This window comes from Natrix helvetica, assembly GCF_964273705.1.
Source record: "Natrix helvetica genome assembly, chromosome: 1".
NCBI lineage: Eukaryota > Metazoa > Chordata > Lepidosauria > Squamata > Natricidae > Natrix > Natrix helvetica.
In genome coordinates this window covers 204,664,368-204,692,308 of record NC_138548.1, presented here as the reverse complement: position 1 = coordinate 204,692,308, position 27,941 = coordinate 204,664,368, and the positions used below count along the sequence as shown (strand labels likewise).

Sequence of the window (27,941 nt, the reverse complement as noted above, 5' to 3'; positions counted from 1 at the left end):
GTGGTCAGGACACTGAAGGGCAGCAAGATTTAGAGCAACATGACTTCCTTCTAGAATGGGAGGGGAACATGGTGAAGCAGCTAGATTGGGATGGTTTATTCAGAGGCATTCAGAGTAAAAAGAAATGACAAACGGGCCATCCAGTATGGTCTCCAAGCTGCTTTGGTTCTCTGTCTAGTATTGGAAATCCAGATTAGAATGTAGCTTTATAATCATTCTCATTTAAAAGACCCTGGGAATAGAAGAAAAGGGAGGAAAAAGGAGACACACACAGATAAAAAGGCAATTTTAATATTTATACAGTAGTATTGTGTTGAGAGCTTTTACATTATTTGTATACCTCCTATGACACATCCAGAGTACTCCTTGCCCTTGAGTGAGAATGGCCCATTAGCCACTTCCAATGAAAATATCCACATGCTGCTATTACTTGTACTTCATCATCCATCTGTGGCTGAGGCTCCCTGCGGATAGCTTTAAGCAGTGGATCTGTAAGTGATGTTTTCCCTCATCTATCCAACCTTCAGACTCTACCAAGAGAAAATTGATGTGAATAAGGGTAAAGAATTTGAAATGAAGGATTCCATGTCAACAAAGGTGTGTCTCCCATTGGTTCTGCCAGCTTCCTGAGCGACAACCACCATTCTATGTGGTCATTAAACTATTATCCCACCTCTGGATTCTAATTTGGTTGTGAAGCACACCAAAACACTGGCTTCTACAGCCATTTTATGTTATAAATGTTGTCAGTCTCTGAGAAACTAAAAAAACCATTGGTTTTGCTGTAAAGCTGCATTTCTGGAAAATAATGCCATAGTTGAACTTAAATGATGAAATAATTTATCTATTCGACTTTAAACTTAATGGGAACTTAAAGAAAATTCCCTTGAAATTCAATTAAAGACCTATCCTTGGACTTTTATCTCGGCCTTCTTCCAGCAGAAATGCCATTTATTAGCCACTGGGGAAAAGATGAGAATGAAAAAAAAACCCTTTTACCTCAAGGAACTGGCAGTGTTGTTCTCAATGCCAAGGCAAAGAACAGATCTAAGACACTATCCTACTGCTAATATATTTCCCCTTTAAGTGCTTGTTTTCCTTTTGGAGCTGTTGCTCAGAAGTAAAAGCAACCACAATGAGGAAGACTACACTTAGCAAAAATACACGATGCAAAGATAGTATGACTGTATGATGCTAGAAAACTTCAGTCCACAAATCTGGATCTAAACTTCACCAAATCCCCAGTTTCTTTGAAAGCAAACAGCACCATTTTTTCCACTTTTCTTTTCACAATTACTTTGGAAGACATAAAAAAAATATTTGATCATTTATCACTGGAAAAACACTGGGTAAGCAAAACTTCAGAGATAAAAAGACAAATACAGAAGATAATTTAAGTTTGGTAAGTTGCTCTCTGTTTGTATTTGCAAAATAAATCATGGAGTCCTTGATCCAGACAGGAGACTTTGAAGCCGTGTCTTCAGAAGGAGCTTTGCCTGGTGGCAATCCCATGCAATTGCTATGAAGTGAGCACAAGGAGCATATGTCAAACTCCATCATATCTATGGGTGGGTGGGGACTGTTTGAGTGTCTGTATTTCAATGCGCATCTACAGATATAGCAGTATTATGTCTTATGTTTCCCACTAAATGATGAAACAGAAATAGGGTGAATGACCTTTAAATTATCCATCTGAACAAAGCTAATTCAAAAAGGGAAGAAGGGACAGAAAAAGAAAGTCTAGATGTAAATTTTAATTAAAAGAAGATTGGTGCCGAAAAAAAAAAAAAGGAATGAGAATGGAACTGCGACTGAAATGAATTGTGTTGTGGTCTGGTTATTCTAATGCTTATCTTTCTGATAAGGTTGGACTTGTTGCTAGCATCTCTTCTCTCACTACTCTCTTCACCTTTCATTCTGAAAATGTTTTTCCTTTTGTGAGATTTAGTTCTCTAACCAACCTTTATTCTCAATCTTAACCTTTTATGAGAAAGAGGCCAAGAATTTGATTTATAACATCTGCTTTGGATTTTAATACAGCATAAAACAAGTGTTCTGGAGAGTTTGAGAATGGACTATCTAGTATTGTTAGTTTTTTCCTAATAATAGCATCAGCCTATTTTCTATTCTGAATAGTAACGTAATTGTTTTGCAATCTTTCCACCCTCCCAATGAATGAATTGGTGACATTAAGTGAAATTCTGATCATCCTTTAACTAACAATAATTCCAAAGTATTATCGTTAAAATATTAGTGCCCTCTTTATAATAAAGCAAAGAAAAATAAATATCTCTCTTAATAGTGATACCTCATGTTTAGTAACAACATTATGCCCTGCAACAAATCGTACTTGCTTACAACGTACCCTGCGTGCCATTCCTTCTTTTTTTTGGGGGGGGGGGGGGGCTTTGTCAAATCCAAAAAAGAAAGGATGGTGTTCTTGATTCTGCTTTGCTTTGTGAGTTATCTAAACATTACCTCATTGCTTGTAATGATTTGACTCAGGACATTTTTGTTCAGTATCTACTGTCCTACTGGTAAATTAGGGATGCGGATGAAGCTGCCTGTTTGCTGCTTTCATTACTTTTGGAAAAGGATTTCTTCATTTTCTATCTGGGGTTGGGTCTGAATACCTACAGTAGCTATGAGACAGAGTGTAGCTTATTGAGTTTTGGCTTAGCAGTTTATGCTCTCATTGCAGTTTGCAGACAACATGTACCTTAATGCAGTGTGTGAACCTACCCATGTGAGAATCCAACAATTGTATTTAATAAATCATGGTTAAAACAAATTCTATCTAAGCATGATGTGCAGAGCAATTTTCAATCACTTTTTATTGCATTTATATTTTCTCTATACAGAAAATGGCAATCTAAACCCTTAAAGTGAAAGTATTGCATCTCTATTGAATGTACTCAGTTATCACACCATTCATTATTTCCTGCAGGAGAAAATGAGAGAAAATAGGATAGGAACTTCAAATGAATCACTGGTGACCAAATTCACCCTGATTGGATTATCAGAATATCCCAGAGCTCAGATCATTCTCTTTTGGTTCCTCTTGATGGTGTATCTCATTAGCTTTCTGGGCAATGGACTCATCATCACGTTGATCATTGCTGACTCCCGGCTTCATATTCCCATGTATTTCTTCATTTGTGTCCTTTCCACAGTAGACTTTATTCTTACCAACAATGCACTTCCTGAGATTTTAGTGAACTGCTTCATCTACAGGCCCACAATTTCTTTCTCCAGATGTTTGGTCCAAATGTACATAGGCTTATTTCTGGTTGTAACAGAGTGCATTATTTTGGCAGTCATGGCATATGATCGCTTGGCAGCTATATGCCAGCCGTTATACTACACGCAGATCATGAGTTGGAAATTATGCTTTTATCTAGTTGCCATGTCAGTGTCCCTTGCCTTCATGACGACACTGGTCAATGTGCTCTTGCAACCGACAGATTTCTGTGGCCATCACACCATCAACCATTTTGCATGTGAGCTGCAATCTTTACTCAAACTGGCTTGTTCCAACACAGTCAGTGAGCTCTTTATGCATATCTCCAGCTTCTTTCTGCTGTTCCCTCCCTGTGGCTTCATAGTTGTGACATACGTCCGCATAGGCCTGGCAATACGATGTATCAGCTCTACCCAGGGACGCAGAAAAGCCTTCTCCACTTGCAGTTCTCACCTTGCTGTGGTCAGTGTCTTTTATGGAACAATCATGATCATGTACTTGAGACCTGAAGGGAAATCCATTTCTGAAAAGGACAAGGTCATATCCTTAGCATACGGAGCTCTGACTCCAATGCTCAATCCTCTGATCTACAGCCTGAGAAACAAGGATGTCAAGGGGGCATTTTGGAAGCTGGTTCAAAGAAAAATCTTGATATAATGTACATGTATGCTCACCATGTCCCATGTAGGTTTTTACTGCTGACAATCTCTATTAACCTTTTAGGTTAATAGGTGCCAAAATACACTCCTAAAAACACCACTGTTTCAGCTTATTGTATATATAGTAATACTTTTTTAAAAAAAGATTTGTTATCCCATATGAGTTCACAGATAAGCCATCCATTAATAAATTGATCCTTGATTTTCTAAGCAAAATACCTGTGCTGGAATATAATGAGGTGGATTCTGGAGAGGGAGGGGGGTGTATTTCATAGGAATAAAAGGTGATTCAATCCAGATATTTTGTATGAGAGAAAAATGGGTGAAGACAGCCGCTCCCTAATAGTTTGCAGACTAAGTTGTAGAAGCTGACAGTAGCATTTTTAATAGGAAAGATTTTGTCCGTAGGTGTGAATATTAAAAAACTCGCTGGCAAAAATTACCTTGTGTCATTCTTGATTTCGAGCCTGGCATTTTTATGCATAGCCAGTTTAGTCTCACAATTAAGGCACCAGGCTAGAAAGAAGGAGACTGTGAGTTCAAATCCTGTCATAGCCATGAAAGCCATCTGGGTGGGTTTGGGTCAGTCACTCTCTCTCAGCTCTACCTACCTCACAGGGTTGTTGTGGGGTAATAGGAGAGGGATGTTGTGTTGGATATGTGTGCTGTCTTGAGTTATTTGTCAAAATAATAAGGGTGGGATACAAATAAATAAATAATAAGGTGACCAACCGTCCTCCTTTAGGGAGGACAGTCCTTCTTTTGTAAGTTCTGTCCTCCCTCGAAAAGTGTCCTCCTACATGTCCTCCTTTTCGATATTTGAAGGCTAATCTGTTGCGCGTTATGTGACGTATTTTATTAAACAGTTTTTAATGGGTTTTTTTACTTCATCGCAAGTTTATTGAACAGATATTGAATCTTGTGTTGAATTTTTATCTAAAGAAATGCTAGACATTAAAATAGACGACAATTGTCTCTTTGAAGAAATTAGAAGACTGAATGTATATTTAAATTCTGAAAAATTAATACAATGGGAAAATCAACATGTTGAAATTGATAAAAGATGGGTGGATATTTTCAGCCATTTCAAAAATGAACATATTCCATGTGAACATTTATTTATACTTGTTCAATTTACGTTGTGCTGCCCTGGAACTAATGCAGCAGTTGAAAGAGTGTTTTTCAATTGCCAATGATTTTTCGACAAGTGAGAAATCGAGATTGAATGCTGATACTCTAGCTGCAGCACTTGCTGTAAAATTTAATATGAAGGATATTTCTTGTTCAGATATTTCCAATATATTGTTAGAAGATGATACATTTACAAAAAATATTAATTCAATGGAAAAGTACTCATTTAAATAATAATTAACAGGCATGTAAGCATAATTACAATATAAAATGTTGCAAATGTTTTTATTATGCATATATCATATTTTAGTGTATTATTGTTGCAATGAATAAAATATTTCTTTTATTTACGATATATTTTTTCCAATTTATTTGTCCTCCTTTTCATTGTAAAAAAGTTGGTCACCTTAGCATTTTGGACAATAGAACGTGTTTTGTCCTCCTTTTCATTGTAAAAAAGTTGGTCACCTTATAAATAAGAATTTAAAGAAAGTTTACAAATATTGTATGAAGAGATGCATCAGGATCTCTGTCAGGTGAAGTTAAGCTTTGAACCTATAACATTTGTGTTTGAATAGATCTGCTGTGCCAGAGGAATGATTGTAGCCTGTTCAATTATGCAGGAATCATGAAGGATGAAAGAAAATTTAAAGAAAGCATGAAACAGGGAAAGGAATAATACACAATACACATTTTATTAAAGCAGGTTTTGAGGATTTGAAAAAGCAGACTCATTTCCTCTTCCCCACCCAGAAACCTTTTAAAAACCATCATTTATATGCAAAGAAATCCATTCATCCCAACTTGTGGAATACAAGGATAGAATCAAGTTGTTAAGCAGTTATATAAGAAATAGCATTGTTTTCATCCCAGGAGGAGGAGGTGAAATGCAGGATCATCACTCTCAGAGGTTGCAGCCCTGAGTCCATCTTGACACATCTCCTTGGCAGTTGCTGCTCCAGCCATACCTAGGAGTAAAATAAGATTATTGCTTTCCTTTCTACAATGGAAATGCATGATTGTTCCTTTGATGATTACTTCAAGAGATTCAGGAAGTTTCAAGGGAGCTAGTTTTTCATTGAATGTCCTTTCCCCCATCTTAAAATCAAAGGAAAATAATTGTTTTAGCTAAAATAGTTCCGAGTTTCTATTTCTCATAATAAAGCCTATATGCCACTGACCAATAGATAGTTTGGACTCCCACATAATCTTGCAAGAATCCTTGTTAGGATTGAAGAGACTTAAAGTATGTGGGGGCACCAGAGGCTCACAAAATCCTTCCCAAAACCAAGGTTGACTCAGCCTTCTATCCTTCTGAGGTCAGTAAAATGAGAACCCAGGTTGTTGGGGGCAATTTTCTAACTCTATAAACGGTTTAGAGAGTGCTGTAAAGGACTATGAAGTGGTATATAAGTCTAAGTCTTGGGATCAGAATCCTGGTGTTTAAAAGGCCATTTGCCAAATTCTTTTCCTGCCTGTCCCAACTGGTGTTAAACCTCAATGGTGTTTAAAAAGATGTATAAATAACCAGCAAACAAAAACTGGTTAATGGATGTCAAATTATGGGAAGAAATTTTCCAGCCCATAAAAATAGGCCTCAACATTCACCCTGCTAATCTGTGTGCCAATTACCCACCTTTAATCTCCTTTTAATCTACTTTCAAACTGTGATTTAAAAGACCATTAAACCCAAATTCAAAAGGCTGTTAAACCCCTATTCTAAAGCATCCAGAATGGAAGTATAGCAATAAAAATACAGTGTGTCATATTCTGAAAGTATTTTTCTCCACGATTGTTAAAGTTGTACAATAATCTAAAGAAAGGTAATTATTTTTCATGAGCAATAGTTGATTTGCTACTGAATGCTACAAGTAGAAAGATGTTAATGAGAGATGGACTCACCAGGCATACATCCCATTGGGATCACGCACAATTCTCTTAGCACAAGCAATATCATCTGTGATGTCATCATTTGTGAAATCTGATGGGAGAAGCAAATAAAAATATGTCCCATCCCAGATGTTTCAACGTTATTTTCAAACATTTGCATACAATTATTGTATAAAGCAAAAAAAAAAGTAAGAGAGATTGTGAGAATATTGAGCCATGTGGGACACTAGGACCTCATCAAATACGAGTCTGGTGCTCATTAAAACTCAGACCACACTGGATTGGGTGGTGTGGAGGCACAAAGTCAGATATGTCTTTGTAGGGGAAGGTAGACAACTTGTGAGGAGCAGATTGAGGAAGGATAACAGGTCAACAAAGAACAATATGTCTAGGTACTATTACAAATTATGACCCAAGTAGGAACTCGTAACAATTTTGTGTGGCAGGATGATTAAACACAAACCTTCATGAAGTGATGGGTGCAATTGGACAATAAAGGAGAAGGTTTAGAATTTCCCTACAAAATTTTCAATTGAGTTATTTGGGACATTTCACTTTTTTGCTTTTCGAATGAAATAGGTGTCAGCCCTTGGTAGTAGATCAGGTCAGGAAGCAAACACTACATGGATTGTGGGAATCTATACTACTTCATTGTCATAGACCACAATAATAAGAATAGAGCATTCCTTTATCAAGATTATATCTCTTCTACCCTACATATCTTACCACTACAAGGCTTATTGCAGCCATTAGATGTACGGCCCCGGTTATTGTTGCACCAATAGCGGCTGTTTATCTGGAAAATCCCATAGTCGCGACTGCCATTGCTGTTTATACTACTCACGGCTTGGGTGTCAAAGCTGCTCTCATGAGCAACCATACAGATCCCTGGAAGAAAGCAAATGGAAAAGGGCTAAAAAAGGACTATGTTGTAAATGAAAAAGCTGTCCTTGTTTCTCACACAGAACATTTAAAACAGAATATTTAACTATCTTTCCATTCTTTCCCCAATCAAGGAAGGAGCCAAGAAGTTCAATACATTTTGGAAACCTTCAGGAGAATTTGGACTAAGCCTGATTGTTGTCTCCAAGATATTCCTGGGGTTGTTAATGGCATTTAAAGCCCCCCCTCTTCTTTATCTCTTTTTTTATCTAGGCCTTCCAGGGAAGAGATATTTGTCGATTGTGGATCTTTTGCACTGCTGCTCCTATGGAAAACTTTCTTTAACCATATCTGGAATTGAAATGTTTTGGGGGAATCTGGCAGAACTTAACCTTTGAGAGGATGCTCATAGCAGCCTATTTGTAAACTGTCTATATTAGTTAAGCCAATTATTGTTAATAGGCAATGCAGCGTTCTAAGCAAATCCCACTTCTGCTCTTGCCCGAAACAGATGACAGGCTGGAGATCAATCACCCTAATTAAAGTCAGAGTGCTAATGCAGGTTTCCCAATCCAGCCATTTCCGATTCTAGAGTTCAGGATGAAACATGATATCTCCTCAGTTGTGATGGGGAAAAGGGGTATTTTCTTATTCTAAGAATATAGAACAGAGCTTTTTAATCACTGAGTGGGCTGGATAAAATTTTCTGGAAATAAATTGCCCCATTTAGGATCCCTCTTGCAAACCTGGGTCTTGGTAAGGTGGGGAAAAAGAGAGTAAACTCACAGTTTTCCAAGCTGATACCCTCATATCCGTCCATGGCACTTTGTTTCAGAAGTAAAGCCAGTTCACATCTGGAAAATCTTTTGCCTTCATTGGCTGCAATGAGGAGGAAGAGGAGGGTGAGCACTAATGCCTTCATTGCTGCGGCTTCTTGTAAGATGATATCTTACTTCTCCAGGATAGCTGCAGGATTTTATAGTCACAGAAATTGGCACATCTGGAGACATTGTAAACAAAGTATGTAGCAACAATAATTCTGAAACCTGAGGTAATTATGCACTGATCAGCAGAGAGTTGAAAGGGCAAAAGCCAAAGGGAAAGAAAAACACAATTTTAAATGTCATTTCAATTGAAAAATCAAACGCAACCAAAATGGGGCAGAAGTATTTTTTATAACCTGTATGATCCTGGGTCAAGGGAGTCTGCATGAGGGGTATCAAAATTGTAGAAGTGAGGGTTGCAACTGTGTGATTGAAGCCCCAACCATTTTATGTGTCTTGCACCTGAAAAAGGAACTGGGTTTTCATTGTGTGGTGGCTTCCGACATCTTTATTTTTCTCAATCCCACCCCATAGATATTCCTCTTTGGGCGCCCATTGCTTATTTGACTTTTCTGTTCGTTTGTTTGTTTGTTTGAATTGCAACTGTGGTTTCAGTGTATATTTTATGTTTAGTATGTAGAGAAAATTGACAGACTGAAACAAGTGAGAGAACTGTATTTTATTTATTGTTTTTCTTGCCATATTTACCCTCCCTGAAGGCACAGAAAGTGGAAGAGGGACAAAGGGAGAGAAAGGTGGGAATGAGGCTCTAATTTTGTCCTTTCTGTTCATTTGGGAATACCTGACATGGATGTGTAATGAATTCACATCTTCTAGGATTCGGCAACTCTTAACAGGATGCTTTATTTTTTTTGGAAATTTTATTGATTTTACAAATTTTACAGGGAAAGAGGGTTAAAAGGTTATAGAACATTTTGACAGCTACATCGTGCGGGGGGGGGGAAGCAGCCCCCCCAAGTCTCGCAACTTTTACAAACATGAACAAAAAAAAAAATCAACATTTGCATAAGTATTAGCAGTTTTAAGTTTTACACAAAATCATCAGTATGTTTCAATCATTTTGTTTTGTATCACTTCCATAAAGGTACATTGTAACAACAATTGCAATAATGTTTCAAATCACTTTTGTGATCTGAGTCTTCTAGTTGTCGCATCCTCCCTCCCATCCACTGGCAGAGCGTCAGCCCCTCCCTCCCTTGTTTCTTGTGTAACATCCCCCATTTCGCCTAGGAGAGCACTGTGTTTTTTTAGTGAAAGCCTCCGCTTCCACCACTGTGTTGATTCTAATTCTACTGCCCTCCCAGAAAATCAACATGCCTTGTGGTAACAGCCACCTAGACCAGATCCCATTATTATATTTTTTTTTGCTAAGAAGGAATATTTCCTCCTCTTATCTCTTACTTTCTTTGGGATCTGTTTAAGAATGGTTATTTCTTTATCCTTGTATTTTAGTGGTGCTCCCCTTTGAGCTCCTAGAACCTCATCTCTTGTAGTCTTTCTAAGAAATTTAACATGAACTTCCCTTGGAACATTATGTGTTCTTGCATAAGCTGAATTAATCCTATAGATCAGGTCAATAAGCTGTTGTTTATCTCTATTGATGTATTCTGCTAGTATTGTGGTCATAATCTCCTTAAGAACTTCATTCTCAACTTCTGGCAAGTTTTGGAACCTAAGGAAAAAAGACATCCTTTCAAATTCCATTTTTATCATGTGGTTATCAAATTCTGCATTCTCCCTTTGGATTGTCTTCATCTCGTCCCTCATCCCAACCGCACCCTCCTCCAGTACACCAATCCTCTGTTCATTCCTTATGGTTTGTTGTTTTGTTTCTCTGAGCTGATCATTTAAGTCCTGCAGTTGTTTTTTCATTTCATCCTGTCCCTTTAAGATAGATTGAAGCATCTGTTGGATAGACAAATCCTTTGCACTCTCTTCAGGGGCTTTAGGTTGTAAAAAGGACCCCAATTGTGACTGGTGAGCAATCAGGATTGACGTAGAAGATGTCGTGGCCGATGAGACCTTACCAGGCTGTAATTTCTTTGGACCCATCATGAAGCTCAGAGATAGTTATTGTTCTGTACAAAGAGATGGTGTCTGTAGGAGAGCACAGCAGGTAGAGATCACCAGGCAAACAAATCCAAAAGAGAATAAATCCTCTGATACAAAACTAAAGCAGATAGATGGGTCAAATTATTCCAAATCCAGGGGAAAAACATATTTGAAGAGGCTCCTGGAGATCTCTGGGGTGGAAGTTAGTTCAAAGCCACAAAGTTTTCCAAGGGAGGAGTCTCATTCACAAAGACAAAGAAGAAGGAGGAAGTTGGCCATATTGGCTCAGCCAGTACAGGTGGTCAGAAAACAACAAGATCAAAATTCCCATACATAGTTTAGAGAAGAATCAGTTCAGTCATCCTTTCTCTCGCAGTTGTAGTCAGAAGAGAAAATTTTTTCCTATTATTTAAGGGAAGTGAAAGTAATTTTAGACTTTCTCTCTCTCCCATAAAAGGGAGAGATTTTCCAAGTGCTGCTTTTCCAAGGGGGGTGGAAATCCCCCCTCCAATCTTAACTCCTCCAAAAGTTGAAACAGAGTCCCAAGAAAAAAAAACCCTGCAGATCAATCAATAGAGTAGAAACAATAGAAGACCTGGGGAGACCTCTCACCTCTCCGTGCTTCAGCTGTATCTTTCAAATGTCATTTCCTTCCAGGCTGCGTTTGGCGAAGTGCGCGGTGGCATTCCGCATACCCCCTATGCTTCCCAGCTCCTGGGGCAAAGCTGGAGACCCCCTGCGGCTGCTGCCGCTCCAGGGGGTCCCAGCAAGCCGCCCCTATGGCATGGCACCCCTCCAAGGCACCCTGTGCTCCCCCTAGGATTCAGGGGAGCCCACCGGGACAGCGAAAAGGCGGACGCACATGTCCGTCGCTTTCGGCTGCCGGAAGTTGTCTAACAGGATGCTTTATTAAAAGCTTTTTTAGAACAAAGTTTGGTGGGACAGTATGGGACCAGGGGTAGGTTCCTGCTGGTTCTAACCAGTTCGGTAGAAGAGGTTCCAGAAATTTACCGTGCCAGTTAGAACCCATTCCACCAGTAGACTGGTACTGGAACGCCTGCCCCGGCCTGTCATTCACTCACCCCTGCCCATCCGCTCGCCGCTCGTCTCTCACTCCCCCGCTGGTCCGCACTAAGCTAGCCAATCAGTGAGCGGGCTGGAGTCACTCCGCCCGCTCCTAACACCCATTTAAAAGCATGGCGCCAAGAGCCTACTTTCCTCTTTTGAAAAGAGTCCTTCTCTTTTGAAAAGAGTCCTTCTCTTTTGAAAAGAGTCCTTTTCCGAGCAGGTGTCGCATTGCGCTAGCTGATCGGATCCTCACTTTGCTTCGCTTTGCCTTCCCTGCTGCTCTTGCTGCTTCCCTCAGGTAAGCTATTAAGCATGAGGTGGAGCAGTGGCGGCAAGAGGCTAGGGTATGCCAGCCCACGGCTTTCGCGAGGGAAGGCCTTCCCTCCTTTGGGAAAGCTGCGGGCTGGCGTATGCCACATGGCTGAAAGGGGGTTTCCTGCTACCCCGCAACCCCACCCCAGTCCCCAGCCTCATCTAGCTGGCTAAGCCTGCCCGGCGGTGGGCCTAGCTGACCCAGTTGTCCCTTGTCCCTTCAGTCCAGCTTACCTGCTGCCTTGTCGCCTGCCTGCCCTTCTCCCTGCTGCATCCATCACATCAGAGAGCAGCTGGTTCTGCCTCCTGGTAAGTGACTTGTGTTTTTTTTTCTTTTATGCTTTTAATGATTTTTTAAAGAATATTTTATTTATTGTGTATAGAATTTTTTAAAATTGTTTTATTTAAAAGTATTGAGTATAGCATTTTTTAATGGTTTATTATAATTTATTTTAAAAATGGAAAGGGCAAAAGCCAAAGGGAAACAAAAGCACAATTTTAACGGAAATTTAATTTAAAGATCGAACACAACCAAAATCGGGGAGAAGCATTTTTTTGTAACCTGTAAGATCCTGGGTCAAGGGAGCCTGCATGAGGGGTACCAAAATTGTAGAAGTGAGGGTTGCAACTGTGTGATTGAAGCCCCAACCATTTTATATGTCTTGCACATAAAAAGGAACTTTGTTTTCATTGTGTGGTGGCTTCTGACATCTTTATTTTTCTCAGTCCCATCCAATAGACATTCCTCTTTGGGGACCCATTGCTTATTTTAGTTTTCTGTTTGTTTGTTTGTTTGAATTGCAACTGTGGTTTCAGTGTATATTTCTTTTGTTAGGAGAAGTTTGTAGAGAAACGAAACACACTGAAACAACTGAGAGAACTATATTTTATTCCCTGCTTTGCTTTCCATATCAACCCTCCCTGAAGCAGTGGTGGGTTTCAATTTTTTTAGAACCTCTTCTGAAGGTGTGGCCTGTTTTGTGGGAGTCACTTGCCAGCCATGTGACCGGGTGGGAGTGGCTTGCCAGCCATATGACCAACTTGGAGTGGCTTGGCAGTCATGTGACTGGGTGGGCGTGGCCAACTTGTAAAATGTGGTGAAACCCACTTAACAATGCTCTTGCTTAGCAACCAAAATGTTGGCTCAGAAATTCTGGCATTTGAAGCACGCAGGTCTTAAAGCTGTAAAGTTACAAGACCCTTGCACACCTAACCCTTTAGAAAAAAAAACCTCAGGGGCAGTGGTGGGTTTCTGCCGGATCGCACCGGATCACGCGATCCGGTTGGCCAATGAACCCGGAAGTAAGTTTCCTGCCCCGCCCCTGTCACGGGACGGCGCTTGCCTGTGCTCCACCAGCTTGGGTGCAACCGGAGAAGTTTCTCTTCTCAGAAATGTCTTCAGTGGAGCGGTGGCAGCCTGCGTCCCTTTCAGGAGCTCCACTGAGGAAGCTTCTCCAGTCGCGCCCAAGCTAGTTCACGCTGCAGAGACAAAATGCCAGCCTTCGGGTTGCAAACCCTACCTGCCTCCCCTTCGCGCCTCTTGCAGCTGCCAGCTGCTCAGGAAAGGCGGGAGGCTTCAGCTGGCCAACTTGTGTAAGACAAGACAGGCAAGCTGGTGGGCGCATGCCCAGGACAACATAGAAGGTGCAGAATCAGCTCTGTCTGAAGGCGAGAAGGCTCGGAGCCACCACCACCCCTGCTTGCCCACCAGCCGAAGCCTCCGGGGAGGTTTTGGCTGATGGGTGCGTGGGGGGAGGTCCAAGCTTTTTGCCTCCAGGCAGAGCTGATTCCGCGCCTTCTACGTTTTCTCCGGCAGAGTCACGCGCCCACCCGCCTGCCTGTCTTATCTTACACAAGTTGGCCAAAGCGGCTTCTCTCTCCTCCTCCTGCCAGCCGAAGGAAAAGCCCCGGGGAGACGGGCTCCATGCGCTGCTCTGCCAGGCTGTCACTGCCGCAGCCGATCCTCTGCTAACCCCTATAGAAGAGGATCCACCACCGCTTCTTCTTTAGGGGTCAGCGGAGGATCGGCTGTGACAGCCCTGCAGAGCAGCGCATGGAGCCCATCTCCCCGGGGCTTTTCCTTTGGCTGGCAGGAGGAGGAGGGAGAAGCCGCTTCGGCCAACTTGTGTAAGATAAGACAGGCAGGCGGGTGGGCGCGTGACTCTGCCGGAGAAAACGTAGAAGGCATGCCCACCCGCCTGCCTGTCTTATCTTACACAAGTTGGCCGAAGCGGCTTCTCTCTCCTCCTCCTACCAGCCGAAGGAAAAGCCCCGGGGAGACGGGCTCCACGCGGTGCTCTGCCGGGCTGCAGCGCGCAGAGCCCGTCTCCCCGGGGCTTTTCCTTCGGCTGCAGGAGGAGGAGAGAGAAGCCACTTTAGCCACTCTCTTCCAGACGCCCAGCTGGGACCGAAAAGGCACCCTTTTGGCCAAGAAGGGATCAGCTGTGGATGTGGAACCGCGGGGTCTTTTCAAGTGCGTAAGCTGAGCAGAAGGAACATCCGTTCCTCAAACCCGGACAGCGCTACTCCCACCTCTCCATTGTCCGAGTTGCAGCAAGTGAAGTGCCACGGGCGGCAGGCAAAAGGAGGCTTCTTTGCCAGCCTCCCAGCTGGCAAAACAGAAATTTTCGCCAACTGGAAGGTATGTGTGTGTGAGGGGGGGGGAGAGTGAGAAAGAAAGAGTAAGAGAGAAAGGAAGGAAGGGAGAGAGAGAGAAAGAGAGAGAGAGACAAAGATAGAAAGAGAAAGAGAGAAAGAAAGAGAAAGAAGGAAAGAGAAAGAAAGAACCTTGGAGAGAGAGACACAAGAAGGATGGAGGGAAGGAAGGGAGGAGGGAGGAAATAAGTGGGGGAGAGAGACAAGAAAGAAAGAAGGAAGGAAGGAAGGAAGACAGAGGAAGAGAAAGGAAAGAAAGAAAGAGGGAAAGAGAGGCACAAAGAGGAATGAAGAAAGAAAGTAAGTGGGGGAGAGAGACAAAAGAAAGAAAGAAGAAGGGAGGAAGAAAGGAAGAGGGAGAGAGAGACACAAGAAAGGAAGGAAGGAAGGAAAGAAAGGAAGGAAGGAAAGAAAGAGGGAGAGAGAGACACAAGAAAGAAAGGAAGAAGGAAGGAAGAAAGAAAAAGAAAGAAAGAAAAAGAAGAGAACTTATGATCACAATTGAGCCCAAAATTTTGGTTCCTAAGCAAGAGCATTGTTAAATGAGTTTCACCACATTTACAAGTTGGTCACTCCCACCCGGTCACATGACCACTAAGCCACGCCCACAAAATAGGCCACACCTACGGAATAGGTTCTAAAAAAATTTGAACCCACCACTGCTCAGGGGTGTTCAAACTTGACAGCTTTGTGACTTGTGGATTTCAACTCCAGGAATTCCTCCTCCAGTCATGTTGGCTCAGGAACTCTGGCATTGAAGTCTGCAAGTCTTAAAGCTGTCAAGTTACAAGACCCTTGCACACCTAACCCTTTAGAAAAAAAAACCTCAGGGGTGTTCAAACTTGACAGCTTTGTGACTTGTGGATTTCAACTCCGGGAATTCCTCCTCCAGTCATGTTGGCTCAGGAACTCTGGCATTGAAGTGTGCAAGTCTTAAAGCTGTCAAGTTACAAGACCCTTGCACACCTAACCCTTTAGAAAAAAACTCCAGGGATGTTCAAACTTGACAGATTTAAGACTTTAAGGTTTAGATAGGATTCTTAGAGGCGGGTGGAGCAATTGGTGAGCCAGCCAATCAATGAGCAGTGGGTGGGGCAAGCGTGGTGCAGATGGGCAAAGGGAGGAAGCTGGAACCGGTTCTAAATGGCAGAGTAGATTTGTGGAACCTCTTCTACAGAAAAGGTTAGAACTGGCAGGAACCCACCCCTGCCCTGAAGGCACAGAAAGTGGGAGAGAGACAAAGGGAATGAGGCTCTAATTATGCCCTTTCTGTTCATAAAGGAATACCTGGTGTGGGTGTATAATGAATTGACACCTTCTAGGATTTGGCAATTCTTAACAGGATGCTTTATTAAAAGCATTTTGAGAACAAAGTTTGGTCAGACAGGATGGGACCTTTCTTCTTCAATTGAGATTACCAGAGAGATGAAATTCACTTAATCTGCCACACACACCCTGACCCCCCCAACTAGGCACAACCATCTAAGGAACTTCAGGGTGAGTCCATGTCGCTCCTTTTCCAGTCCAGGAGTGAACCAGCTACAGAAGCCTGCTTCTAGAATCCAAAGCTGCCATTTGTCCAACAGAGCAGAGACATGCTCACCTGGACCAGAATGCCATTTCTGGGTTGAGTCCTAGGATTTGGCAATTCTTAGAAGGATGCTTTATTAAAAGCTTTCTGAAATACAATATTGGTCCGTTAATTCATTTTTATCTTGAATCAAATTGGATTGAATTGAATTGAATTAAGTGTTTTGCAATCATGGTGATATTAGTGCGAAAAAGACCTTTGTGTTGCGATACTAAGGATATGGAATAAATGCAAGCCCAGGTTGTATCCAAAAATACCTTTACTGCTCTTAGAGCAGACAGCATTTTATAGGAAAGAGAAACATCAGGTGAAGGTTAAATGGTTAACATATGAAGATGTATTAGTACAAAAGGTTGGAAAATTTGAGATAGAGGACAATTGACTGCAGTGGAATTAGAATTTTGGTTATAATATACAGATAAATCAGAGGGAGAGAATGTGGTAAAATGGGATAAAATTCCAATTATGTTCTAATTTAAAAGAGAAGGATTATGAAATGATGGATTGCTTGGCATATGATATCAGAGAAATGATCAAACACATATAAAGGTACTTCTACTAAAGAATTGTGCAAAGAATTTTGAAGATTAATATTGAGAACTCAACACTCTTTTTATTTGGGACATATGGATAGCCAATTAGAAAAGAGTTGTGGAAAAGTGTTTTTAAATATGGTAACTACAGAGAAAGAATATTATATGCACAACAATAGAGAAATACTAAGATACCACAATGGAGGGATAGACTGCGAAACCAGCCGAACTGGCAGAACGGATCTGTTTCTTCAGGAATTCAAGTAATTTTAACAGAGACTGGAAACCTTTTATGGATTTTTTGCTAAAAATGAAAAGAAGTGAAATGATGATTTCCAGATCTGACAGTTCAAAATGGAATTGAAGAAAAGGCTGAAAGGGTTTAGCAAGTGGTAGGAAGGACAGTGAGTTTGCTTATAACCATTACAATGAAGGTCAGAGATCATTTATTTTTTCTGGTTCCAATTTCTTTAATTTTCATTCTTTTCTCTTCACGTGCTCTCTCTCTCTCTCTCTCTCTCTCTCTCTCTCTCTCTCTCTCTCTCTCTCTCTCTCTCTCTCTCTCTCTTCCCTTTCTCTCTCTCTCTCTCTCTCTCTCTCTCTCTCTCTCTCATATTTTTATATTTGTCTTTTATATAAGTAAAACATTTAATGAAAAAAAATCACATAAAAACAGAGAAATTCCCTCCATCCACTCAATTATTCTTTTTTCAGAAATCTGGGGGGGAAAGTTCTTTTTGTCAATACCAAATTTTTACTTTTATGAAGCATCCATACATGCCCATTGGAACAAAGAATAATAACAACAAAAAATGGCATAAGCACAGGTCATGATAACATAAGCTAATTGGTTCTTCTATTCCTCCCTATTGATTATCGGAGGCCATAACACAAGCAAGGTGGGAAAACAAGACTGGAACTGAACTCTGGGATTTCTTCCAGTTTGCATGTTGACCTGGCTGAATTTACACAATCTGAATCAATATAAATTCTGAAATCACTTCTCCTAAAGAGATGCACTTACTGGCCAGTGAGTCTTTTTACTGGAAATTTTACTGAAAACTTACTGGAAGCTTTGGCTAAAAGATATGATCCTTCTAGCCAATGAACAGACATTAACATCTTTACTACAAAAACCTCCTGAGGAGGACCTAACCTAGCAGATGCTTCAAAAGATTTTAAAGGGGCAGGAGGAATTGAAAAATCAACTGAAAGAAATGAATGAACAACTCAGAGAGAACCAAAACCGAATGGCCCAAAACTCACAGAGACTGGAACTTTTGGAGGAGAGGATGGCTGAGATGAGAAGGGAGGTGAGGGGGGTCCAGGGAGGAAACCAAGAACTTGAGAACCACCAGTTAAAAATAGAATTTGAAAGGATGTCTTTTTTCCTTAGATTTCAAAATGTAATTGAGGCTGACAATGAAGATTTGAGGGAGATAATGACAAACTTACTTGCTGAATACATCAAAAAAGACAAACAGCAGTTGGGGTGGGAAATTGACCTGATCTATAGAGTCAATTCAGCCTATGCTAGAACACATAATGTTCCAAGAGAGGTTGATATTAAATTTCTTAGAAAGATTACAAGAGATGAGATTCTGAGTGCGCAAAGGGGGCAAACGTTAAAATACAAGGAGAGAGAGATAGTCATCTTGAAACAAATCCCAAAGAAAGTCAGAGATAAAAGAAAAAAATATTCGTTTTTAGTGAAAAAACTATTTGAAAAAGGGGTTTGGTTTCGATGGCTTCTACCAGAAGGGATGTTGATATTTTGGGAGAGTGGCAGAGTTAGAATTAATACAATCATGGAGGCGGAGGCCTTCATGGAAAAAAACAATGCTCTCCTAGATAAAGCTGTTGATATTACACAGGACACGCAGGACAAGGGAGGTGCTGGAGCCTTGCTGGTGGGAGGGGGGGAAGAGGCAACATCGAGAAAACTTAGATCACAAAAGTGAGCTAGAAAAACATTGCAATTGCTGATACAGGGAATTTTTCTGTTGGATATATAATAGATTGAAAATACTGGAAGATATAAGGTAAAATATGCTGTCAAAACTTTTTGCTAAGTAGTATTTTACCTAATGTATCAATGTATTAACAAGTGAAAACTATGAGAGTCGGGGTGGGGGTGCCATTCTCTCACAATGTAGCTGCCATAATTTGTACCCCTTTCCACTACCCTTTTTCCTGAAAATTTTGTAAAACCAATAAAATTTTTGTTCAAAAAAAAAAAAAAAAGAAGAACTGGCAAGAACCCACCCCTGCCCTGAAGACACAGAAAGTGGGAGAGAGACAAAGGGAACGAGGCTCTAATTATGCCCTTTCTGTTCATAAAGGAATACCTGGTGTGGGTGTATAATGAACTGACACCTTCTAGGATTTGGCAATTCTTAACAGGATGCTTTATTAAAAGCATTTTGAGAACAAAGTTTGGTCAGACAGGATGGGACCCTTCTCCTTCAGTTGAGATTACCAGAGAGATGAAATTCACTTAATCTGCCACACACACCCTGACCCCCCAACTAGGCAGAACCATCTAAGGAACTTCAGGGTGAGTCCATGTCGCTCCTTTTCCAGTCCAGGAGTGAACCGGCTACAGAAGACATCTTCTAGAATCCAAAGCTGCCATTTGTCCAACAGAGCAGAGACATGCTCACCTGGACCAGAATGCCATTTCTGGGTTGAGTCCTAGGATTTGGCAATTCTTAAAAGGATGCTTTATTAAAAGCTTTCTGAAATACAATATTGGTCCATTAATTCATTTTTATCTTGAATCAAATTGGATTGAATCAAATTAAGTGTCTTGCAATCATGGTGATATTAGTGAGAAAAAGACCTTTGTGTTGCGATACTAAGGATATGGAATAAATGCAAGCCCAGGTTGGATCCAAAAATACCTTTACTGCTCTTAGAGCAGACAGCATTTTATAGGAAAGAGGAACATTAGGTGAAGGTTAAATGGTTAACATATGAAGATGTATTAGTACAAAAGGTTGGAAAATTTGAGATGAAGTCTAGAGGACAATTGACTGCAGTGGAATTAGAATTTTGGTTATAATACACAAATGAATCAGAGGGAGAGAATGTGGTTAAATGGGATAAAATTCCAATTATGTTCTAATTTAAAAGAGAAGGATTATGAAATGATGGATTGCTTGGCATATGATATCAGAGAAATGATCAAACACATATAAAGGTACTTCTACTAAAGAATTGTGCAAAGAATTTTGAAGATTAATATTGAGAACTCAACACTCTTTTTATTTGGGACATATGGATAGCCAATTAGAAAAGAGTTGTGGAAAAGTGATTTTAAATATGGTAACTACAGAGAAAGAATATTATATGCACAACAATAGAGAAATACTAAGATACCACAATGGAGGGATAGACTGCGAAACCAGCCGAACTGGCAGAACGGATCTGTTTCTTCAGGTATTCAAGTAATTTTAACAGAGACTGGAAACCTTTTATGGATTTTTTGCTAAAAATGAAAAGAAGTGAAATGATGATTTCCAGATCTGACAGTTCAAAATGGAATTGAAGAAAAGGCTGAAAGGGTTTAGCAAGTGGTAGGAAGGACAGTGAGTTTGCTTATAACCATTACAATGAAGGTCAGAGATCATATATTTTTTCTGGTTCCAATTTCTTTAATTTTCATTCTTTTCTCTTCACGTGCTCTCTCTCTCTCTCTCTCTCTCTCTCTCTCTCTCTCTCTCTCTCTCTCTCTCTCTCTCTCTCTCATATATTTTTATATTTGTCTTTTATATAAGTAAAACATTTAATGAAAAAAAATCACATAAAAACAGAGAAATTCCCTCCATCCACTCAATTATTCTTTTTTCAGAAATCTGGGGGGGAAAGTTCTTTTTGTCAATACCAAATTTTTACTTTTATGAAGCATCCATACATGCCCATTGGAACAAAGAATAATAACAAGAAAAAATTGCATAAGCACATGTCATAATAACATAAGCCAATTGGTTCTTCTATTCCTCCCTATTGATTATCGGAGGTCATAACACAAACAAGGTGGGAAAACAAGACTGGAACTGAACTCTGGGATTTCTTCCAGTTTGCATGTTGACCTGGCTGAATTTACACAATCTGAATCAATATAAATTCTGAAATCACTTCTCCTAAAGAACTGCACTTACTGGCCAGTGAGTCTTTTTACTGGAAATTTTACTGAAAACTTACTGGAAGCTTTGGCTAAAAGATATGATCCTTCTAGCCAATGAACAGACATTAACATCTTTACTACAAAAACCTCCTGAGGAGGACCTAACCCAGCAGATGCTTCAAAAGATTTTAAAGGGGCAGGGGGAATTGAAAAATCAACTGAAAGAAATGAATGAACAACTCAGAGAGAACCAAAACCGAACGGCCCAAAACTCACAGAGACTGGAACTTTTGGAGGAGGGGACGGCTGAGATGAGAAGGGAGGTGAGGGGGGTCCAGAGAGGAAACCAAGAACTTGAGAACCACCAGTTAAAAATAGAATTTGAAAGGATGTCTTTTTTCCTTAGATTTCAAAATGTAATTGAGGCTGACAATGAAGATTTGAGGGAGATTATGACAAATTTACTCGCTGAATACATCAAAAAAGACAAACAGCAGTTGGGGTGGGAAATTGACCTGATCTATAGAGTCAATTCAGCCTATGCTAGAACACATAATGTTCCAAGAGAGGTTCACATTAAATTTCTTAGAAAGATTACAAGAGATGAGATTCTGAGTGCGCAAAGGGGGCAAACGTTAAAATACAAGGAGAGAGAGATAGTCATCTTGAAACAAATCCCAAAGAAAGTCAGAGATGAAAGAAAAAAATATTCGTTTTTAGCGAAAAAACTATTTGAAAAAGGGGTTTGGTTTCAATGGCTTCTACCAGAAGGGATGTTGATATTTTGGGAGAGTGGCAGAGTTAGAATTAATACAATCATGGAGGCGGAGGCCTTCATGGAAAAAAACAATGCTCTCCTAGATAAAGCTGTTGATACTACACAGGACACGCGGGACACGGGAGGTGCTGGAGCCTTGCTGGGGGGGGGGGGGGGAAGAGGCAACATCGAGAAAACTTAGATCACAAAAGTGAGCTAGAAAAACATTGCAATTGCTGAAACAGGGAATTTTTCTGTTGGATATATAATAGATTGAAAATACTGGAAGATATAAGGTAAAATATGTGGTCAAAAAAAATTGCTAAGTAGTATTTTACCTAATGTATCAATGTATTAACAAGTGAAAACTATAAGAGTTGGGGGGGTGCCATTCTCTCACAGTGTAGCTGCCATAATTTGTACCCCTTTCCACTACCCTTTTTCCTGAAAATTTTGTAAAACCAATAAAAAATTTTTTCAAAAAAAAAGAAAAAAAAAGAAGAAGAACTGGCAGGAACCCACCCCTGCCCTGAAGGCACAGAAAGTGGGAGAGAGACAAAGGGAATGAGGCTCTAATTATGCCCTTTCTGTTCATAAAGGAATACCTGGTGTGGGTGTATAATGAATTGACACCTTCTAGGATTTGGCAATTCTTAACAGGATGCTTTATTAAAAGCATTTTGAGAACAAAGTTTGGTCAGACAGGATGGGACCTTTCTTCTTCAATTGAGATTACCAGATAGATGAAATTCACTTAATCTGCCACACGCACCCTGACCCCCCAACTAGGCACAACCATCTAAGGAACTTCAGGGTGAGTCCATGTCGCTCCTTTTCCCGTCCAAGTGTGAACCGGCTACAGAAGACAGCTTCTAGAATCCAAAGCTGCCATTTGTCCAACAGAGCAGAGACATGCTCACCTGGACCAGAATGCCATTTCTGGGTTGAGTCCTAGGATTTGGCAATTCTTAGAAGGATGCTTTATTAAAAGCTTTCTGAAATACAATATTGGTCCATTAATTCATTTTTATCTTGAATCAAAATGGATTGAATTGAATTGAATCAAATTAAGTGTTTTGCAATCATGGTGATATTAGTGAGAAAAAGACCTTTGTGTTGCGATACTAAGGATATGGAATAAATGCAAGCCCAGGTTGGATCCAAAAATACCTTTACTGCTCTTAGAGCAGGCAGCATTTTATAGGAAAGAGAAACATCAGGTAAAGGTTAAATGGTTAACATATGAAGATGTATTAGTACAAAAGGTTGGAAAATTTGAGATAGAGGACAATTGACTGCAGTGGAATAATATACAGATAAATCAGAGGGAGAGACTGTGGTTAAATGGGATGAAATTCCAATTGTGTTCTAATTTAAAAGAGATGGATTATGAAATGATGGATTGCTTGGCATATGATATCAGAGAAACGATCAAACACATATAAAGGTACTTCTAGTAAAGAATTGTGCAAAGAATTTTGAAGATTAATATTGAGAACTCAACACTCTTTTTATTTGGGACATATGGATAGCCAATTAGAAAAGAGTTGTGGAAAAGTGATTTTAAATATGGTAACTACAGAGAAAGAATATTATATGCACAACAATAGAGAAATACTAAGATACCACAATGGAGGGATAGACTGCGAAACCAGCCGAACTGGCAGAACGGATCTGTTTCTTCAGGAATTCAAGTAATTTTAACAGAAACTGGAAACCTTTTATGGATTTTTTGCTAAAAATGAAAAGAAGTGAAATGATGATTTCCAGATCTGACAATTCAAAATGGAATTGAAGAAAAGGCTGAAAGGGTTTTAGTAAGTGGTAGGAAGGACAGTGAGTTTGCTTATAAGCATTACAATGAAGGTCAGAGATCATTTATTTTTTCTGGTTCCAATTTCTTTAATTTTCATTCTTTTCTCTTCACGTGCTCTCTCTCTCTCTCTCTCTCTCTCTCTCTCTCTCTCTCTCTTTCTCTTTCTCTCTCTCTCTCTCTCACTCTCTCTCTCTCTCTCTCTCTCTCATATATTTTTATATTTGTCTTTTATATAAGTAAAACATTTAATGAAAAAAAATCACATAAAAACAGAGAAATTCCCTCCATCCACTCAATTATTCTTTTTTCAGAAATCTGGGGGGGAAAGTTCTTTTTGTCAATACCAAATTTTTACTTTTATGAAGCATCCATACATGCCCATTGGAACAAAGAATAATAACAACAAAAAATGGCATAAGCACAGGTCATGATAACATAAGCTAATTGGTTCTTCTATTCCTCCCTATTGATTATCGGAGGCCATAACACAAGCAAGGTGGGAAAACAAGACTGGAACTGAACTCTGGGATTTCTTCCAGTTTGCATGTTGACCTGGCTGAATTTACACAATCTGAATCAATATAAATTCTGAAATCACTTCTCCTAAAGAGATGCACTTACTGGCCAGTGAGTCTTTTTACTGGAAATTTTACTGAAAACTTACTGGAAGCTTTGGCTAAAAGATATGATCCTTCTAGCCAATGAACAGACATTAACATCTTTACTACAAAAACCTCCTGAGGAGGACCTAACCTAGCAGATGCTTCAAAAGATTTTAAAGGGGCAGGAGGAATTGAAAAATCAACTGAAAGAAATGAATGAACAACTCAGAGAGAACCAAAACCGAATGGCCCAAAACTCACAGAGACTGGAACTTTTGGAGGAGAGGATGGCTGAGATGAGAAGGGAGGTGAGGGGGGTCCAGGGAGGAAACCAAGAACTTGAGAACCACCAGTTAAAAATAGAATTTGAAAGGATGTCTTTTTTCCTTAGATTTCAAAATGTAATTGAGGCTGACAATGAAGATTTGAGGGAGATAATGACAAACTTACTTGCTGAATACATCAAAAAAGACAAACAGCAGTTGGGGTGGGAAATTGACCTGATCTATAGAGTCAATTCAGCCTATGCTAGAACACATAATGTTCCAAGAGAGGTTGATATTAAATTTCTTAGAAAGATTACAAGAGATGAGATTCTGAGTGCGCAAAGGGGGCAAACGTTAAAATACAAGGAGAGAGAGATAGTCATCTTGAAACAAATCCCAAAGAAAGTCAGAGATAAAAGAAAAAAATATTCGTTTTTAGCGAAAAAACTATTTGAAAAAGGGGTTTGGTTTCGATGGCTTCTACCAGAAGGGATGTTGATATTTTGGGAGAGTGGCAGAGTTAGAATTAATACAATCATGGAGGCGGAGGCCTTCATGGAAAAAAACAATGCTCTCCTAGATAAAGCTGTTGATATTACACAGGACACGCAGGACAAGGGAGGTGCTGGAGCCTTGCTGGTGGGAGGGGGGGAAGAGGCAACATCAAGAAAACTTAGATCACAAAAGTGAGCTAGAAAAACATTGCAATTGCTGATACAGGGAATTTTTCTGTTGGATATATAATAGATTGAAAATACTGGAAGATATAAGGTAAAATATGCTGTCAAAACTTTTTGCTAAGTAGTATTTTACCTAATGTATCAATGTATTAACAAGTGAAAACTATGAGAGTCGGGGGGGGGGTGCCATTCTCTCACAATGTAGCTGCCATAATTTGTACCCCTTTCCACTACCCTTTTTCCTGAAAATTTTGTAAAACCAATAAAATTTTTGTTCAAAAAAAAAAAAAAAAAAGAAGAACTGGCAAGAACCCACTCCTGCCCTGAAGACACAGAAAGTGGGAGAGAGACAAAGGGAACGAGGCTCTAATTATGCCCTTTCTGTTCATAAAGGAATACCTGGTGTGGGTGTATAATGAATTGACACCTTCTAGGATTTGGCAATTCTTAACAGGATGCTTTATTAAAAGCATTTTGAGAACAAAGTTTGGTCAGACAGGATGGGACCCTTATCCTTCAGTTGAGATTACCAGAGAGATGAAATTCACTTAATCTGCCACACACACCCTGACCCCCCAACTAGGCAGAACCATCTAAGGAACTTCAGGGTGAGTCCATGTCGCTCCTTTTCCAGTCCAGGAGTGAACCGGCTACAGAAGACATCTTCTAGAATCCAAAGCTGCCATTTGTCCAACAGAGCAGAGACATGCTCACCTGGACCAGAATGCCATTTCTGGGTTGAGTCCTAGGATTTGGCAATTCTTAAAAGGATGCTTTATTAAAAGCTTTCTGAAATACAATATTGGTCCATTAATTCATTTTTATCTTGAATCAAATTGGATTGAATCAAATTAAGTGTCTTGCAATCATGGTGATATTAGTGAGAAAAAGACCTTTGTGTTGCGATACTAAGGATATGGAATAAATGCAAGCCCAGGTTGGATCCAAAAATACCTTTACTGCTCTTAGAGCAGACAGCATTTTATAGGAAAGAGGAACATTAGGTGAAGGTTAAATGGTTAACATATGAAGATGTATTAGTACAAAAGGTTGGAAAATTTGAGATGAAATCTAGAGGACAATTGACTGCAGTGGAATTAGAATTTTGGTTATAATACACAAATGAATCAGAGGGAGAGAATGTGGTTAAATGGGATAAAATTCCAATTATGTTCTAATTTAAAAGAGAAGGATTATGAAATGATGGATTGCTTGGCATATGATATCAGAGAAATGATCAAACACATATAAAGGTACTTCTACTAAAGAATTGTGCAAAGAATTTTGAAGATTAATATTGAGAACTCAACACTCTTTTTATTTGGGACATATGGATAGCCAATTAGAAAAGAGTTGTGGAAAAGTGATTTTAAATATGGTAACTACAGAGAAAGAATATTATATGCACAACAATAGAGAAATACTAAGATACCACAATGGAGGGATAGACTGCGAAACCAGCCGAACTGGCAGAACGGATCTGTTTCTTCAGGTATTCAAGTAATTTTAACAGAGACTGGAAACCTTTTATGGATTTTTTGCTAAAAATGAAAAGAAGTGAAATGATGATTTCTAGATCTGACAGTTCAAAATGGAATTGAAGAAAAGGCTGAAAGGGTTTAGCAAGTGGTAGGAAGGACAGTGAGTTTGCTTATAACCATTACAATGAAGGTCAGAGATCATATATTTTTTCTGGTTCCAATTTCTTTAATTTTCATTCTTTTCTCTTCACGTGCTCTCTCTCTCTCTCTCTCTCTCTCTCTCTCTCTCTCTCTCTCTCTCTCTCTCTCTCTCTCTCTCTCTCTCTCTCTCTCATATATTTTTATATTTGTCTTTTATATAAGTAAAACATTTAATGAAAAAAAATCACATAAAAACAGAGAAATTCCCTCCATCTACTCAATTATTCTTTTTTCAGAAATCTGGGGGGGAAAGTTCTTTTTGTCAATACCAAATTTTTACTTTTATGAAGCATCCATACATGCCCATTGGAACAAAGAATAATAACAAGAAAAAATTGCATAAGCACATGTCATAATAACATAAGCCAATTGGTTCTTCTATTCCTCCCTATTGATTATCGGAGGTCATAACACAAACAAGGTGGGAAAACAAGACTGGAACTGAACTCTGGGATTTCTTCCAGTTTGCATGTTGACCTGGCTGAATTTACACAATCTGAATCAATATAAATTCTGAAATCACTTCTCCTAAAGAACTGCACTTACTGGCCAGTGAGTCTTTTTACTGGAAATTTTACTGAAAACTTACTGGAAGCTTTGGCTAAAAGATATGATCCTTCTAGCCAATGAACAGACATTAACATCTTTACTACAAAAACCTCCTGAGGAGGACCTAACCCAGCAGATGCTTCAAAAGATTTTAAAGGGGCAGGGGGAATTGAAAAATCAACTGAAAGAAATGAATGAACAACTCAGAGAGAACCAAAACCGAACGGCCCAAAACTCACAGAGACTGGAACTTTTGGAGGAGGGGACGGCTGAGATGAGAAGGGAGGTGAGGGGGGTCCAGAGAGGAAACCAAGAACTTGAGAACCACCAGTTAAAAATAGAATTTGAAAGGATGTCTTTTTTCCTTAGATTTCAAAATGTAATTGAGGCTGACAATGAAGATTTGAGGGAGATTATGACAAACTTACTCGCTGAATACATCAAAAAAGACAAACAGCAGTTGGGGTGGGAAATTGAACTGATCTATAGAGTCAATTCAGCCTATGCTAGAACACATAATGTTCCAAGAGAGGTTCACATTAAATTTCTTAGAAAGATTACAAGAGATGAGATTCTGAGTGCGCAAAGGGGGCAAACGTTA

At 39.7% G+C, this 27,941-nt stretch overlaps 2 protein-coding genes across 3 annotated transcripts in view; one reads left to right on the top strand and one right to left on the bottom strand.

The window, feature by feature from the left end:
* Positions 1 to 90: 90 nt before the first annotated feature.
* LOC309395624 (olfactory receptor 13H1-like) lies at positions 91 to 3,898 on the top strand (the record flags this gene model as incomplete). Its single annotated transcript, XM_081960045.1, has 3 exons — positions 91 to 143; positions 1,199 to 1,349; positions 2,948 to 3,898. The coding sequence occupies 3 exons, from the start codon at positions 91 to 93 to the stop codon at positions 3,896 to 3,898; spliced, it is 1,155 nt and encodes a 384-aa protein (XP_081816171.1).
* A 1,818-nt stretch (positions 3,899 to 5,716) lies between these two features.
* The window catches only part of LOC309383717 (lysozyme C, milk isozyme-like), a 58,579-nt gene continuing 36,354 nt past the window's right edge, over positions 5,717 to 27,941 (bottom strand). Inside the window, exons 1-4 of one of the 2 annotated variants that reach the window (XM_081936552.1) lie at positions 8,590 to 8,759; positions 7,648 to 7,809; positions 6,934 to 7,012; positions 5,780 to 5,999 (exon numbers count right to left, since the gene is read on the bottom strand). In XM_081936552.1, the coding sequence (XP_081792678.1) occupies positions 5,936 to 5,999; positions 6,934 to 7,012; positions 7,648 to 7,809; positions 8,590 to 8,725 (441 nt within the window). In that variant the 5' untranslated portion in view covers positions 8,726 to 8,759 and the 3' untranslated portion in view covers positions 5,780 to 5,935. Of the gene's footprint in view, positions 6,000 to 6,933; positions 7,013 to 7,647; positions 7,810 to 8,589; positions 8,760 to 27,941 lie in introns of those variants that run through there. The other variant, XM_081936553.1, reaches the window with a different exon arrangement.